The sequence below is a fragment of the Hydra viridissima genome, unplaced genomic scaffold (assembly GCF_058129835.1).
Source record: "Hydra viridissima isolate aposymbiotic clone 2 unplaced genomic scaffold, HvirCarnegie_v1 scaffold_1, whole genome shotgun sequence".
NCBI lineage: Eukaryota > Metazoa > Cnidaria > Hydrozoa > Anthoathecata > Hydridae > Hydra > Hydra viridissima.
Genome location: NW_028324300.1, coordinates 29,776,834 through 29,795,512, shown reverse-complemented (window position 1 = coordinate 29,795,512; position 18,679 = coordinate 29,776,834). Strand labels below are relative to the sequence as shown.

The window sequence follows — 18,679 nt, the reverse complement described above, 5'->3', positions numbered from 1 at the left end:
CCATTAAAAATTTATCTGAAACGCAATTACCACCCAAAGAGGCCTTTAATTCCAGACTAGATGATAAACACATCACTGATGAAGAATACGCGCATGCGCAAAACGTTTGGAAAGTATTTGGATGTAAAACGTTTAGAGATTACCTAGAAATTTAAAACGTGTCTGATGTCTTAATTCTAGAAGACGCTATTGAAAATTTCAGAAACGCTTGCATAGAATATTACGACCTTGATCCTCTTCGGTATTACACCTGTCCTGGACTCGGTATGGAAGCCATGTATAAAAGTACTAAAGCTGAAATAGAACTTTTAAACGATCCTGATATGCTCAACATGGTTAAGAAAGGAATACGCGGCGGAATCAGCATGATCTCGAACCGACTTGGAACTGCTAATAACAAATACATGCAAGTCTATGACCCTTCAAAACCATCTAAATTCATTCAGTACATAGACGCTAACAATCTTTATGGATGGGCTATGAGCAAACCTCTTCCAGTTGGAGGATTCAGATGGATGACTGATGAAGAGCTTAAAAATTGGAAATCCATGCCGTGCATTCTTGAAGTCGATTTAGATTACCCCGATCACCTTCACGATTTACACAACGATTACCCTTTGGCTCCTGAAAGATTAACCATTGGAAAAGTAGACAAACTCGTTCCCAATTTAAACAATAAAGAAAAATACGTCGTCCATCACACAAATTTAAAACTCTATGAAAGACTCGGTCTTGTCATCACAAAAATTCATCGAGGTTTTACCTTTAGAGAAGAACCTTTCATGAAATCATACATCGACGGTGACACTAAAAAGAGAGCATAACCAGGTCGAAACGAATCTGAAAAGGAATTTTTCAAACTCCTGAACAATGCCGTCTTTGGAAAAACCATGGAAAACATCGAAAAACACGTTGATATTAAACTTGTTACTACTAGAAAAGAAGTCTTAAAATTATCTCAAGAAACTCGATATGAACGAAACGTCATTTTTGATGAAAACCTAGCTGCGATTCATATGAAGAAAACACAAGTCACTTACGATAAACCCGTTTACCTAGGAATGTGCATCCTTGACATCAGTAAGACTCTCATGTATTTTTTGAAATCGAAACGGATGAATTCTATAAAGACATTGCTGACGATGTACTTGAAAAATTTGACACAAGCAACTTTCCAAAAGACCATCCCGCTATTCAAAACGTTGGCTTCAAAGTAGGTAAAAATAATAAGGTTATTGGTATGTTCAAAGACGAAGCCGGTGGGAAGCAAATTAAAGAGTTTGTCGGGCTTCGACCTAAGCTCTACTCTTATTACATCCCTAAGGAAAATCAAGAAAGCAAAAAATGCAAAGGGGTTAAAAAGAACGTTGTTGAAAATAAAATAAGACATCAACATTTTAAAAATTGCTTAATGAACGGAAATGAACACCTTGCAACCATGAACGTCTTCCGATCCCATCTCCATGATGTTTACAGCGAAGAAATCAACAAAGTCGCACTCAGCGCTAACGACGACAAAAGACACATCTTAGAAGACGGAATTCACACCTTGGCCATTGGACACTACAAAACAAGACCTCATGTAATACCTTAAAATTAATACTTAGGATATTTAGGTATAGGAAGCCGCCATCTTGGATTTACTTCGTTGCTGATAAAACTTAGGAGCCGCCATCTTGGATCTTAAATGATATGACGTCATTCTAGATCTTCTTGCATGATAAGAATTTTTAAGCGTCGTCATCTTGAAAAAACATTAAGTCATCTTGAAAAAATTGAAAAAATGGTAAAACAAAGTATCAACGTTTGCATCCTTAATTATGGAAAAGTACCAATGAGCCAGAACCGGCATTTGTCTCAGTTCTATCTGACTAAAACACTGAGGCAAACTGAATTGTTTAGCATTAGATGAGAAGTCTTCCAAATCTGGTAAAAATTCTTCTGTTTCTGTAGCAGACATACTTTCCTCGTCTTCTGACAAAAATAAACCTTTAAAAATTGGAAATGGAATCTCTTTAGAATGTTGAATTGGTCTAATAGCAGAAGGAATATTGGGATAAGCTATTTTTTGCCTCTTTATTTTGCCAATACCAGTAGTATTAACAAGACAAAAATAGCAGTCGTAAAAGTGCGGAAGGATTTCGCACAGTTGACAGGAGGAGAAGAATGGAAAGTCGGCGAACTCTTAGGATGAGAAGTAGTAGAGAAATGCGGGTTCTGGCGCATTGGTATTTCTCCATACTTAAGCGTGATAACTTTGATGCGTTTTTTTGTTGACTTAATTTTTTTTCAAAAAATCTGTAATGATATTTATTTTGTTTTCTTCCCGTGATGATGTAATAAAATGTTTCTTTCCGTAATATTTTCTTCTCACAATATTTCTTGTCGTAATATTTCTTTTCTTCCCGCAATGATATAAAATTTTCTTATCGCAATGATATAAATTTATTTTCTTCTTTAAAAAATGTTTCTAGCGAGAACAAAGCATGCAGGTGAAATGAAAGCGTTGTTTGATCTTTTGTTCAATAATATGAAGATGGTGTGTTTGAACATAAGTAAAGAAGGAATTCATGTTAAAACAAAAACAACGATAAATTTAATGTTTGAAGTGGATCTTTTTGCAGATCAGTTTGATGAGTATGTGTTTGATTTTGCAGAGCCGTTGCAAGTGGGTATTGAGAGTTTTATTAGCAAGGCGTTTAAAACGATGAAAAGTAATAACGAGTTGACTGTCGATTTTGAATGCGGGAAGTTTGGAAATTGCCGTGAGATCTTTAGACCAGTTTGCATATTAGGTGGCGACGGAAAGCGTTCAAAACGTGAATTTGAATGAGCGTTATTCTTTTCAGTCAAAGAGAAGAATTTCGGCTTCGAGGTTTAGCGATATGTGTAAGATGATAAAGCCAACATCGGAATTTAGAGTGGCTTTAGAGAAAGGGGTGTTGATATTTTCAATGGAGACTAGTGGTATTTTTTCAGAAAGCTTTAAATTTGGAGAAGAAACTGAGGATGAAATGAAATTCTGTTTAGTGTATCGGTCTGAGCAGCTGTATCGAGTTTCAAAAATATTTTTTTTTTCAGACGCGTTGGATGTGTTTGTAGAAGAGGGCAAACCGTTGATGATTTCGTCTACAGGAAAAGTTGGAACGCTAAAAGTGTATTTTCTTTGAATTTTTTATTCTTGTCATATAAAATATTTTAAAATAAGTTATAGAATGGCGCCTAAAAAGGGTATGCTTGAAAAGGGTGAATTGGGTCCGAGCAATAAACCAGATCCAACAGATTCGTTTCCTTTACCAGTTTTTAAGAAGAGTCCGTCTCCGTTGACACTTTTAGACCAAGTTCTTAAGTATAAGCCAGAGCCAGCTGCAGTTAATTTTATTCCTTTTCCATTTTTGTTTATGTAAACATAAACAAAAGTGAGTTGTTTTTTGCTGAGTTTAAGTGTGACGGAGTCACTCTTACAGCAAACGAGGCTACATTAAAATCCGTATTGACATTTGGAAAGCCAGAAACAACCACAAAATATTGGGTAGATTTTAACGTGAATAACAGCATAGGACCGCTCCTTGGACAAAAATGAATACAGTTACGTGGAGAAAAGAGAAGACGCTACATATCTTAATAAAGTGACAAGTGTGATCGACACTCACGAGTCTGAAAATATTGTGAAAATTGATGAAACATCTGTCGTACGTGTAACCAACGATATTATCGGCTCGTCTTATTTAGACGGAAAAACTATAAACAACAGTTACTTTTTTTATCCACAGGTTGAACCTGGCTACAAAGCTGTTGAAAAACCTTTTCACTTGATATACCTCCCACTCGTTGTAAGCAAAATTTCAAGAATGGAAACGCAAATTGTGGATCAAAATTGAAACTTGATCGATTTTAGAGGAGAAGACTTCATCGTCAGATATCACATCAGAGAAAGAATATACTCAGTTTTAACCGAATCTTACTCTAGCAGCGCTTTCGATCGGTAATTTTTTTTTCCTTTTCTATAAAAATGAGCAATTATCATAAGATTAGACTAATTATTTCCCAAGGGCAAGCTGACAAAACTAAAAAAGCCATTCAAGATAAAACAGACGTCAGCATAAAACTCACTCATCAAGATTTAGACGGAAACCACATTAATGAAGTTACAAACTCACAATTGAACAAAATTAGAAAAGCATACAGCAACGGAACCGGTGTCAAAAAAAAACTCATGCACAACTCTGAAATTGAAGGAGGATTTATCGGTGCGCAATTCCCTTTTTTCTCGGTATGCTCGGAAGCACTCTAGCCACAAGAGTTGTCCCTGCTCTTGCCACTGGACTTCTTGCCGGTGTAGGCTCTTCTGCCGGTTCTGCCATGGTCGATAAAATCGCTGGACGTGGCGTGGTTTACATAAACCTTTTGTTTGTTTTTGCATTTCAGTTTGAAGGTACTCGTTAATCTGATTGATATCATAAGCTCCTTCTTTAATATAAATGGTGCTGTTTGAGCCAGCGTTTGGACTGTATCTGAAAACGTTATTTTTAGAGGTGATGTGTGGGTAACTGCAATACGTCTCGAGCCCTACAAGCGCCATTTCGTACTGTTTATTTAAATCCAGCTTGATGCGTCTTTCAAAGTATGTTTTGATGGAGCTGTTTGATATTGTAGATGTACCGTTTTTAAATTTTGCAATTAAATAGAATGCAGACATGTTTTTTATACACTTGGAAAATAAAAGTTATCAAATCCGCTTCTGTATTTTCCATGGTCCTTTTTGGAGGATAAATCAATGACAGCAAATCCGTGAGGTTGAGACCAGCAATGTATGCAAAACTTTTTAAACTCTTCTTCTTCCATGTCGCTTGAAACGTGATCTTGATAAATGTGGCCGATATTTTTTTGGTCTTGAGGAAAGAGACAGATAAAGTTAGCATTTTCTCTGATGGTTTGACTTGGGAGCATGAAATAATTTTGAGCGAGGTAAAAGTAGTCCACGTTGGAATGTCTTCCTCGGATGTAATATTTCACGCATTTGTTTTGTTTGGTCAGTTGCAAGTCGTCAAAGATCATTAAATTGTTTTTGGTTGAATCGAGATCTTCAGGCTCTGGCACGTCATCATCAGTTTCGAAAAACTGACACTCTATGTCTGTTTCTTCATTACATTTTTTTGAAATTTCTTCAATGACGGCTTCAGGATTCGCGTTTTTTTGTTCGATTTTGTTTTGAATGTTGAACAATTCTAAAATAACCTTTTTCGGCAGTTTCTTTTCAAAGGTGCTTTTGAGTATTTCGTATTCAGGTTGGAAAAGAGATTTGCCAAAGACTTTCAAACGGTTATAACCCAGACATCCAGGTCTAAGCAGCAAATTGAGCAGCAAAGTTGTTTTTCCACATCCAGACAATGATTCCTCTTATACTTCTTGGCAAAAGCGCGTTGTTGTTTCTTTTGCTTTTGCCGATATTCCATGACAATTCAATGACTTCCATTTTTATTTAAAAATATAAGTATTTTAACGACAGACAAAACAGGAATGTGGCAGATCAAATGATGCTTGAAGAAATGAGCAAAACGTGTCTTGATGTGACTGAAGCGTTGAGTAAAATCTTCGAAGAAAGAAAGTGTTCCAAATTGTGGGTGGACAAAGGAAAAGAATTTTACAACACGCATGTGAAAGCGCTTGGTGTGCAATTGTATTCCACTGAAAACGAGGAAAAAAGTTGTGTCGTCGAGCTATGGAACAGAACGATGAAAGAGAGAATGTTTAAATATTTTTCAGCTTACAACAGTAATAAATACATTGACTTTTTAGATGAAATGGTGAAAAATTACAACAGCACAAAGCACTCTTCTATAAAAAAGGCACCAGTTGAATCCAGCGAAGAAAAGAGCAAGGTTTGGATGAATTTGTATGAAAAGACGCAAACAGAAAGAAAACAACCAAAATTCTCCATGGCAGATAAAGTGCCGATTACAAAAAAGAAGTCTAATTTTGAAAAAGGGTATACGCCGAGATAGACTGAAGAGGTTTTTACCGTATCAGAAGTTCAGTATACGGATCCGCTCACGTATAAAATCACTGACGCTAATGGTGAAGAAATTCAAGGCACTTTTTACGAGCAGGAAATGCAAAACACGCATTAAGACATATTTAGAATTGAAAAAATCATTCGCTGAACAAAGAAAAAATCATTGGTCAAATGGTTGGGTTACCCAGACTCGTTTAACTCGTGGGTGGATAATAAATAATTGATCAGTTTGTTTTCGAGTGATATAGGTCATTTTCTTAAAAAAGGTAAAAAACTTTCTTTCCCATTAAAAAAATGAGTAAGATGATGGTTTTGTTTGAGCCTTTTATGAGTACCGTAAGACGGAACATTATGAAGAGGTGTATTCTTATTCGCCTTATGAGGAGAGATACCATTACAAGATTTATAGTTTTAAAAATGATTTGGATTTCACCATTATTCGTCGAAAGGATGAATTTGAATTGAAAATAACGTGCGGAAGGATTCGTTTTGAAAAAAGCGGCTTTATGAAAGAGAATATATTTGAGTATGCTCGCAGAAAAATAAATAAAGTCAGAGAACAAAGTCAAAGATATGAAGAATTTTTCACGGATTATAAATTTCACTAATGAAATTCGCGGATTCTTCGAATCATAAAATGATTTAAAAAATTTTTCTTTTCTCATTAAAAAGATGAATTTTGTGACAATTGAAAATTTTGACGAGAGCAAATTATTGGTTGGAGAGATTTACGCAGCCACAAAGCAAATTCAGTACCAAAAGATTCCGTTGTATTATGATTATGCGACTGGAAAAGGTCCTTTCGTTTTAAGAACTCCAGTTTTGTTTTCTCTGGGCGTGTTTGAAAATCGCAGTATGGAAACGAAAGAGCTGACTGGATATTCCATGTCTTTTGTTGCTTTTGACGAGAAAAAGGGTATGACAGCAGAAGAAGAAAAGTTTATGGAGGTGACTGAAAAAATATCAAAATTTCTTCTCGAGCAAGTCATCAATAGGGTGTCATTGTTGAAAAAAGGAGGAAGAACGAAAAAATTAATAACTGAGGATTTGTCTATTTTCAAGCAAAAAGGATCAGGATCTCCTATTTTTTTCGGAAAGTTGTTTACAAAAGAAAAGAAAATCACTTCATTGTTTTACAAAAAGGAGAATAAAAAGCTTGTAAAAGCAGATCCATTTGAGTATGTTCGTCAAAGATGTTTTGTCTTTGCGTCTTTGAGAATTGAACGTGTTTTTATTGGACCGAAGATCGAGTCCATTCAAGTCAAGCTTCCAGAAGTGGTGATTACTAAAAATGCTACTTCAGTTCAAAGAATTATGAACGATTTGGATTTGGGAGAGGCTGAATCTGATGAAGAGCTATAAAATCATAAATCTCATAAAATGATTTTTAAGATCCTTTGGATCCGGAAAAATTCTTCGAATTTTTAAATTTTACGCGAATTTAAAAATGATCAACGTTGAAGGAATGAAACTGCCAAACGAGGCTTTGACAAATTTTCAGCTCATAAAGGCAGCAAAAAATATAAAAATAAGAAACTTTCGAGGTGTTTTTGTCAGAGACGAGTTGCCTAAAAAACCGAGAAGAAAAGAATGTGGCATTGTGAATACGGGAGACTCAAGGACGAGCGGATTTCACTGGGTCTGTTGGTATAAAGACAACAATAAAAATACAGTTTTGATTCTTATGCTCAACCTCCTCTTGTCGAATTGGTTAACTATTTGAAAAGTCCCGTTCTTTACAACAGCGAAAGAGTTCAATTTGGCGATACTTCTTATTGCCGGCACTTGTGTCTTAACGTTTTAAAAAAATTGGACGAAGGAAACGACTTTCAAGACGTTGTTAATACCTTGTGGTGACCAAAAAATAAAATCTGAGACATGTAAAAAATGATTGACAAATTTGGTAGAACAGAATTGGGTCAGTATTTATACAACCCTTATTCGACCTCTCTTACAAGCAATCAGTATGTCAGGACAGATGGAAATAGCACCATTACTGCAGACATTGATTTCAATTCTCACAAAATCATTAATCTGGCAGAACCGACCATTTCTTACGACCCTGCTATGAAAAATTACGTGGACACGCATTCAGGAGGAACTACAGTGGGCACAGCAGACTGCTTGATCAATGTGCTTGATTCTTCAAGCATGAAAGACGCTGCAATAAAATGTTACGTGGATGTTTTAGAACAAAAATCCAACTTTTTAGGCCTTGTTCCCAATTCAAGCTTTTCATCTTTGGGGTTAAAGTCACAAATTGTGGCAGGATTAACCACTGCACCAGTCTTTAGCTACGTAGACGGTTCTAGAGTTCTGAGAAGGTTATGGCTGGCTTTTAATGGAACCTTCGCAGGAGGATTAAGCGTCCCTTGAAATGTTTTTATTCGGATATTTGCAGACGGAGAAATTAGAGTGGGGAATTATTCAACAACCTCTGAAGGAATAGGAACGGACGCCGCTGCCCTTGCTTGAGAATTGCTCTTTTCCCCTCTCGGAGGGTCGTATTACGCCAACTCTTTGCAAGGTTGCAACGTTTTCAGCTCCAGTTCCTTGGGAGGATATTTTACCGTTGACTTACCGTTAAAAGCAAGCTAAAGCATCCAACTGGTCAATAATACTGCTTCAGCAATCTATTACTGGATTCAACCGTTCATTTCCACATTCAACTCCATCTCTCCTCTTCTTTCTTCCGTTAAATTGTACTGCAGCACGTTCAGATATCTTAACACCAATTACGGAAACGAATATGTTTTCCTAAACACCAATGGAAAAGGAAATGGCGTTTTACTGAATTACATCAGGATGCACATCATTGGAGCTTCTAAAAACTGGTGGGAGTCTTGAGTCAAAATATATGACGGAAATTTACCTCCAGACAACGGCACTGTCCTCAGTCCATGGACACCTTACAATGCAAACAATTAAAACACTTTCCCTGGGTACGACAGCGACAGCAAATGCATCTTCTCATCATCTGGACTGGAGGATTTTTACTTGTCTTCGTGGAATTGATCAAACTTAACCTCTTTTAACAACAAATCGACTGGACTGCTGTATTAATCCACCAACACTATCGCATCCACCACCACCATTTCGTTTTATAGAAACTTTGCAGAAGGGGACTCCATGCCAAGCGTCGCAGCCGGCAGCAGACTCGTCGTCACGCTCAACTCTGGCGATGCGCAAGTCGGTCAATCAGGAAGCTTTTACCTTCTCCTCGGACATGCGTATTATTACGCATAACTTTTGCGCGAGCAAAAGTGGTTTAGCTGAAGCATGAAAAATGCTGTGAAAAATGTCATAAATAAATTTCAGCGCAAATAAAAATGCCGTCTCCTATTCGCGAAAATTTTTGTATTGAAGAGTTTGATCCTGAAATTCAGCGAAATGTTATTCACGTCTTCCCGACAAAAGAAGGCAAAATTTTGCAACGACTGAGAACTAGAGAAAGACTGTTATATAGATGGTTTCTTGAAAAGAAAAAAGAAGACAAACTAAAGAAAAAAGAATACGAAGAAAGATTGACCCACTTGAAAAAAAAGTTTCCTTTATTGTTAAAAAGATGAGAAGAATAGTTTATTATGATAAAAAGAAGTTAAAAGCGACAGTGTATTTTGACGAAAATTTAAATCACCCTCCTAGAAAGGTGCGTTCCAGATGTGAAATATTTGCTCAAAGCGACATTAAACTAAATCAACTTTCTAAACAACAGATTGTTTTTATGTTTGGAATTAAACTTGATGATGGAATAGCTTTGGTGAATTTGAGACATGATCTTAATTTAAAGCTGAATTATTTCAATCACAGCCTGCTTTTTTCAGAGTCTGTAGATCAAGTCTTTATGGATATTTTTAACAAAAGCAATAAGGATGTCGTGATTAAAAAAGGAGAAAGTTTATGCCTCGTAAATTTCTTTTGACCATGAAAAAGAAATTTTATTTTTTCCTTAATGAAATGGAGTATAATAGTTATAAAGTAATATATCCGACTCTTCCAACGGCCACTGCGGATGAAGGAGGACACGTTTATCGTCTTCAAAAAATAAGCGAAATCCAAAAAGAGATGGATAACGAAAGGAAAAAGAGAGTTCATCTTAGTAAAAACTATCATCGTGTTTTTAGAATCATTTCGAATGTGGACAATTCGATGTAGGTGCTGTGCATTTCCCTGGGTGCGACTGGAATTTGTCTTTTGTCAACCATTATTGCCAGTCCAGCAGCGATTGCGTGATTGCGTGAAGATGTGGCTATTGGAATGGGTTTTTTTATCGATTGTCGGAGGTCAAGTGAACAAAAAGATGGCATTGAAAGCGGAAAAACATGAACAAATAAAAGTTTTGGTAGAGTCGAAATTAAACACCATCAGCGAGCACATTTCCATAGCGTTGATGGACGGTAAAATAAGTGATTCAGAGTTTCAATTGATTCTTGGTGAGCTTCAAAAATTTAAAGCCTTGACGGAGGAAATACGAACAAAAACTAAAAATGGAATAGACGAATTGGCCAAAGAGTCACTAATCCAAAAAGGTCGAGAAGACGCCATTCAAGCGTTTAACATTTTATTCAAAAAATAAATTTCTAGCGTATTTAAAAACCATGTCTTTTTTTTTAAAAATACAAGACCCGAACAAAAGGGATGATATTGTAAAAAAAATTAATGATAGAAGAAAGAGAATTTTTCAGAACAGCATCAATGTCAACAACATTTCAGATGTCAAATTTCAGACTGATTTGAGCAAGCTGTACAAGCCGCTCATCTAAAGCAATGAAAAGATGTACAAGCCGCTCATCGAAAACAACGAAAAGCTGATAAAAAGAATAGAAGCTAAAAACGAAAATTTAGAGTCAACAAAAATGGAAGAACCAATTGCAGAAGAGCCTATGCCTATGAGTGAAATGTCAATTTACTATTTAAGCATGCAAAGTAAAAGAAATAATGGAAAAAGAAATTATAAAAACAAGTTTGAATTGAGTAAAAAAGATGGAGAATATTCCATCGGAAAAATGGGTGTTTTGTTTCATGGAGATGACATGATTGTTGGTGGTGAAAGGTATCAAGGAACAAAAGGTCTTTGGGAGCTCATGACCAATCCAAACATTTCGAAGAATTTTGACATGACGGAAGAGGATGTGGCTAACTACTCAAATATTTTAATGGAGAGTAAAGCTGTAAAAGCAGATGGAAGATCAAAAAAACCTAAAGCTGTAGAGGTTGAAAAATATAATCAAATCATCGTTGATATTGAAAACGATCTTAAATCCCGTAAAAGCATAGGTTCAGGAGTCACCATTCTTCCCAGCGATGCGAATGCGCTCGTGCAAAGGCTTGAATTGAGCGTGGCAGCTTGTCGTGCGGGAAATACGGGGTCGAGGAATGAAGCTGTGAGCATATGCGACGAGCTGTTGAGACAAAATGTCGTTAACAAAGACCAGTATAAATTGATGATGAGGTACATCGACGAAACAAATTTTGCTTATTAAAAAATGATAATTTACAGAAACAAATATGTTAAGAAACACGTTGTTGGAGGAAGTGGAATCATCGACACGTTAAGAAATTTTTTAAAAAGAGCTGCCGCGTCGAGCGCCTCAAAAGCAGCATCTACTTTAGCTAGCAAAATTGCAAAAAGCGAGCTGGGAAGAGAAGCGATTACAGCTGCAAAATCTGCAGGAAAAGAGCTAGCTTCTTCGACAATTGTTACTGCTAAAGACGTGGTTATTGATAAAGGTAAAAGGCTTTAGAGAAGGTATATGCCAAGACTGGAACGCCTCATACTCAGAAGAATCTTACTCAGAAGAGCAAAGACATTATTTCGGGAATAGTTGCATCAGTAGCTCCAGCGATCAGCAGTGACTATTCCTCGCTTGGAGGTTCTTTGTGCCCAAAAAAGTTGTCTAGGAAAAACGCCATCAGAATCCAAGACATTGTAAAAATGGGAAATGGAATGAAAGTGGTCTGATTTTTATAGAGAGAGGACGTAAAAATTTATTTTTCTTTAATATAGAAAAATGGCGATTTCCGAAATTTTAAATATTACAGAAGAAATCATTGTTGATGAAGAAATTGAGAGATTTGAATTTCACAAATACGAACCGGTCAGTACCAATTTAAATACTGCTGGGGAAATAAGAATCAGCATTGAGCAGCAAGACTTGTTCACGCATCCCTCTGAGGCGTACCTTTTGGTTGAAGGAAGACTGACAAAAGCAGATGGGACTTCCTATGTGGGTACGGATGTGGTCTCTCTTGCAAACAACGGCATCATGCACCTGTTCAGTCAGATTTCTTATCAATTGTCGAATCAAGAAATAGAAACCATATACAGTCCAGTTCAAGCCACCACCATGCTCGGTTTTCTTAAATATCCGGTGGAGTATCAAGTCTCGGAAGGAATGAATCAGCTGTGGCAAAGAGACACCACCGCTAATGCTGATCTTGCAGGTAACAGCGGATTTAGTCAAAGACAAGATTACATCGTTAAGCAACCTGCAACTAAAGGAACATTTTCATTCTGCATTCCGTTGAAACACATTTTTGGATTTTGCGAAGATTACAAAAAAGTTCTTTACAGATTTAAGCACACGATTACTCTTTACAGATTTAAGCACGCGATTTTTAAAAGTGCTGAAACAGCCGCCGGAAAAGTAGACTTGAACAAACGGTCTTTGTTTATGCCTCATGTCAACCCCTCTTTTATGGCAAACAGCAATCTTTACAAACTCATCGAGTCCAAAGTGGATGTGCCGTTGTTGTTTAAATCCAGACAGTGCGACACCATTGCCTTGCCTGTGTCCAACACATTAAGTTGAGCGCCAGATCTGTCAGTGAAAGACCGAGGTACATTATTGTTAGATTTAAGATAGAAATTCTTAAATAAAAATGTTGTTTCATCCGTTTTTTCTGCAGTGCAGTAAGAGAGAGTCTGATGTAAACAAGAAAAGACAGCTCGAGGTTCTTGCGTTTGGAGATTCTGTTTGCGTAATCGGTCCATTTAAAATTCCCGAAACTTACAGCGATAAGGAAAGAGACAAGCTTTACGCACTTTAGTGGGGAGGTAAAAGAGATGAATATTCGCGAATGGAAAAAGAAATCGAAGAGTACAACAGAGAATGGAGCAATTTGAAAAAGGGAGAAAAGCTGAGAGCGATCGACAGACACGTGTTTCGTTTGGACTGTAGTTTAGAGGAGAAGAAAAGAACTTCTGGAAAACTGAAAATGGACATGTTGTTCAATGTGCTCGACGTTGCCGAAATTGAGAAAATGTGTTAAAATTTGCTGAAAATTAAAAAATTGAATTTGAGTTAAATAAATTAAATCATATCCTAAAAAAGATGGATATGAATGTGATTGATATGACAGAAGAAAGATTGATAGAGTTGGGAGAAAGTATAAGATTGAGTGAAGAAAGAACGAGAGAGTTGGATGAATCGATAAGATTGAGTGAAGAAAGATTGAAAGAATTGGATGAATTGATAAGATTTGAAGAATCGCAGAGATTGCTTGAAGAAAAATTGAGAGAGTTGGAAGAAAAATCAAGATTGCTTGAAGAAAAATCGAGTGAGTTGGAAATAAGTATAAGATTGAAAGAAGAAACGATGTTTTTGGAAAGAGACGATTTGTCAGAAGAAGAAGAATATTCATCAGAAGAAGATAATTCGTCAAAAGAAGAATCGACTGGACACGTGATTAGATTTGATGAATTTGGACAAACGTATGTATTTAATGACGATGATGAAGAAGTTAGTGAATCAGAACTAAGTTTAGATGAAGATAGTCTTTTAGCATCGGTCCTAAGAGATAATAGGGTAAGATTTATTAACGTAAGAAGAAGAGAGTTGGGAATACTTGAAGTGAAGAATGAAGAAGATTTGTTAAAAGAATACGAGTTGAAAGAGGAAAAAGGAGAAGAGGAAACATTGAAAAGAATAAGGGAAAGATTGAATAATGATTTAAGTAGTTTCTTTTAGATTCTTTGAATCCTGGAAATTTTTCAATTCTATTTTTAAAGAATTAAAAAGTTTCTGAAAATTAAAAAAATTTAATTGGCTTAAATAAAAATCTTTCCATATTAAAAAGATGGATCGTTATTTGTTTGCTTTTAGTAAATGATAAGGATATTATTTCTTTTGAGAACGATCAGTATTTAGTTTGTCTTGATGAATCAGGCAATCGGTGTGATTGATTATAGTAGAAAACGATATTCGGTATATATTGATTGATTTGGCTATGAGCAACTGATTGATGAATCTGGTCAACGGTATGTGGTTGATGTTCATGGAAATCGATATGTGTTTGATGCATGAGCAAGTTCTGAAGTGATTAATGAATCTGGCGCTTCTTATACACTCGGTTCTGATAGAGATGGAAATCATCTTTTGGTTGATTTTGATTCTGGTTTTGAAGAATGGGAATACGATCAACATATTGAAAAATGGAAGGAACAAAGACCATTATTGGAAGAAGAGAGACAGTGCGTTTCTGCTGCTTAAACCTTTTTAAATTCTTTTATAAAAGAATTGAAAAGTTATAAAAATGCCTAATTCTCTAAAATCTCGTAAAATGCCTAAAAGACCTAAAACTTTGAAATCTCGTAAAAAATCTCAGATATTCCACGGAATCGAAGAATCTAAAATGACTTTTCGAAGGATTGAGGTACTTGATATTGCTGAAATTAAGATGAAACTTAAAAGATGGATGATGATATGGTTGATATTGAATTTGATGGGATTCTGCTGTTCAATGATGTTGTCATGGTTTTGATGAAGATTTGCTGAAAATTGAATTTGAGATAAATAAAATATTTAAAAAGATGGGAGATATGATAGAGTCAACATTTTTAATCAGTAATATGATGAATAAAAAGATGGGAGATATTATAGAGTCAACATTTTCAATTAATAAGATGGATAAAAAGATGGTAGATATGATAGAGTCGACATTTTCATTAAGTAATAAGATGGATAAAAAGACTCTTAAAAAGATGGTTGAAAAGATGGCAGAAAAGATTTACAACGTGCGAGAGTCATTTGACATTTTCTTTACGATTCTTACGGTAAAAGAATTGCGAAAAATCGCTAAAAACAGAAAAGTTAAAAATTACTAAAAGATGAGAAAAGCTGATCTTTTAAAAGCTATTAATAAGACCTATGAGCTTAAATCACAAACCAACTTGAAAAGTTTGTGTGAAATATTTAAAAACATTGAAAAACTTCCAAGCAAATATAGAGAAACCTTTAATGAAATGCTCATGAATAAGCAACGCAGTGAATTGTTAAACATCGAGTGTGTTTCATAATATAATTTTTAATTATGATGGAAAAGATAAAGAATTAGATATTGAAGAACAAAAAATAAGAGATGATGCCTGTGACCTTGCTGGTTTATTTAGAGATGACTATATAGATAAAAAAGACTTTTATGAAGATTCGGACATAGATTTGGAGGGATATGTTAACGAATGCACTGATTTTTAAAATATTTTTTAATTCTTATAAAAGAATTGAAAAAAATGAAATTTAGATAAATAAAATATTTCAGCAATAAAAAGATGATTTACACAAGAAAGGCTTTGAAAGATTTGCTGAATAAAAACGGTGTTTCAAAAAATTCAGAAGATAAAAAGACTTTGATAATGATCGCAAATTGAAAACAATCTGGTCGATAAAAGCTGTTTAATGGAAAATACGAAAGATATGAAACCTATGGGAAGACCGAGAATACATGAAAAAAAAGAAAAAAAGCCCGTCGATCCTAAATGGAAAACACTTGGAGACATCAGAACTCATCCTTTCACTATATATAAGGAAAAGCGGGTTCTGGCGCATTGACCCCTTTCCTATACTTAAGGATGCTAACGTTGATGCATTGGTTAACATTTCTCATGTCTGTTTCAAGCGCATTGACTCCTTTCCTATACTTAAGGATTCTAACGTTGACGCATTGGTTAACATTTCTCATGTCTGTTTCTAGCGCATTGACCCCTTTCCATACTTAAGGTGATGACTTTGATGCTTATGACAAACCTTTTCTTCAAAAAAATCTTACGGTTCCAAGATGATGAGGTTCTTCTTAAAATCCAAGATGGCGGCTTCCTATACCTAAGTTTTATCAGATCCAGCAACGAAGTAAATCCAAGATGGCGTCTTATTCTTAACCAAAGACCATGAAGCTAAAGTATGGCTCAGACCTTGTTTTGTAGTGTCATATGGCCAAGGTGGTGTGAGTGTCATCATTCAATAGAACCCTTTTGTCATCGTTAGCGCTGAGTGCGACTTTGTTGATTTCTTCTGTGTACACATCGTGATGACGGGATCGGAAGACGTTCATGGTTGTAAGTTTTTCTTGTTTATCCTTCAAGCAGTCACCACAAGGTGTTAATAATGCTTTGAAAGTCAAGACCTTCAGTTAATTTTTTCAAGACGTAAAGGCATAAATGACCACAAGGTATTACCAAACTGAACTCTTTCGCTGTCGTAATAAACAGGGCTTTTTAAATAGTTTACAAGCTCAACAAGAGGAGGTTGAGCATAAGAATCAAAGCTGAATTTCTTATCACCGTCTTTATACCAGCACACCCAGTGAAACCCTCCAGTGCTTGAATCACCAGTGTTAACGATACCGCATTCTTTGATTCTTGGTTTTTTCGGCAACTCGTCTCTCACAAGGACACCTCGAAAGTTTTTCAATTTTAACTGTTTAGCAGCATCTATCAATTGAAAGTTGGTTAAAGCTTCGTTGGGTAAAACAATTCCTTCCACGTTGATCATTTTTTTAGTCTGTTTTAAAATTTAAGTTATAGAATGGAGCCTAAAATGGGTATGCTATTGAAGGGTGAATTTGGTCCGAGGAGTAAACCAGAGCCAGCAATATGAGTGCAATAAGCATACCGAGCAAAGGTAAAAGAGCGCCTATGAAACCCCCTTTTATTTGTCCTTTTCCAGTTTTAACAAAGAGTCTTTTTCCAGTTATAACAAAGAGCCCATCACCTTGAGTACTTCGAGTCCAAGGTTTTAAGAATACTCCAGAACCAAATCTGGATATTTTTACTCCTTTTCCGTCTTTGCTCAAGTAAATTGTTTCAGGTTCATCTTTACTTGAACAAGCCACACCTCGTCCAGCGATTGAATCAACCATAGCTGAACCGGCAGATGAAGCAAGTCCACCCAATACACCTTTTGCAAGCACTGGAGCTGCACGAGATGCAAGCGTTCCTAGTAAAGGTAAAAGAGCACCAATGAATCCTCCTTCTACTTTTGCATTGTGCATGAGTTGTTTTTTGCTGAGTTTGAGAGTGACACCTTTCCCAGCTTCATATGCTTTTTTAATTTGGTTAAATTGGGTGATAGAGACAGCGAGAACATGTTCACCGTTCAAGTCTTGATGAGCGAGTTTTATGCTAGCGGTAGTTTTATCATGCATCGCTTTTTTAATTTTGTCAGCTTGTCCTTTCGAAATGTTGAGACTGATCTTTTGGTACATTTTAAAGAGTTAAGAAATTTATTTATTTCACTTCTCGAATGTGATAAAGTATCGTGATGTCTTCTCCACGAAAATCAACCAAATCTCCATTGTTATCAATGATGCAAGTAACCATTGTTGAAATTTCAAACACTTTAATAGGAAGATAAATCAAATGCATGGGTCTTTCGATGATTTTATAGCCAGGATTAACTTGTGGGTAAAAGGAGTAGATGCAGTTTAACTGGGTTCCATTAATGTAGGACGATCCGATGACGTTATTAACAATTCTGATGGTGTTGATGCTTAAAATTTTAGCGACGTGATCTGACTCGTGTTCTGAATTGGAATTTAATTTTCTTTTAGCAAACCCTAAAACTGAAGCAATACTGTTTTCCACGTTAAAGTCGACTACATAATTCGCTCCAAGTTTAAGGATTGATTTTAAGATATTGACATTCACTGCAATTTGAAGGTTGTTTGGTGAGTAGCTGATTTTGTTCGCAATAATATAGCTTCCACCTTTTTGTGTGGTGGATGAAATTGACCTTTGCATGAACTCATTGATGTCTTTAATTTCATAGCTTCCGTAGGGGATGATAACGGTTTCCCAATGAGCACCATTGTCCATACTATATTTGAGTGAATTATTTTTGCTGTTTATGTTTGAGATGCTGATATAGGTCTCAAGTCCAAGAAAAGCCATTTCATAACTTTTTCCTTTTTCAAAGACGATTTTGTCTAAAAATTCAGTCATGATAACATTTGATTTATCATCCACACCGATGATTACGCCTGAAATTTTTTAAAATGGACGAAATTTTTTAAGTTGCTTTTAGAAGAATGCAAAATCGTCAAACCCTCTTCTGTATTTTCCATTATCTTTTTCAGAGGAGAAATCGATGGCGGTCTCGATAAATGAGATTGACATCATATTCGTCTTGTTTAAAGAGGCAAATAAAGTTGGAATTTCTTCGTATGGTTTTTCTAGGCAGCATGAAACAGTTTTGAGCAAAGTAAAAGCAGTCAGCATTAGAATGTCTTCCTCGCATATAATATGTTTCACATTTGTTTTGCTTAGCATCTAGCAAGTCGTCAAAGATATTCAAATTGTTTTTGGTTAAATCGAGTTTAGAAGGGTCAGGCACGTCTTCATCCGTTTCAAAGAATTGACATTCCGTTAAATGCAAAAGGAACACAGAG

The 18,679-nt window shown here is 35.8% G+C and overlaps 1 protein-coding gene across 1 annotated transcript; it reads left to right on the top strand.

Annotated features, from left to right (window-relative positions):
* Positions 1-12,027: 12,027 nt before the first annotated feature.
* LOC149894412 (uncharacterized) lies at positions 12,028-12,828 on the top strand. Its single transcript, XM_090078234.1, has one exon. It carries the CDS (start codon positions 12,028-12,030, stop codon positions 12,826-12,828), a length of 801 nt encoding a protein of 266 aa, XP_089934360.1.
* The last annotated feature ends 5,851 nt before the right edge of the window (positions 12,829-18,679 follow it).

Bases quoted from the DNA above. Each gene is read 5' to 3' on its own strand.
- LOC149894412 (XM_090078234.1), top strand. From the start codon at position 12,028: ATGGCGATTTCCGAAATTTTAAATATTACAGAAGAAATCATTGTTGAT.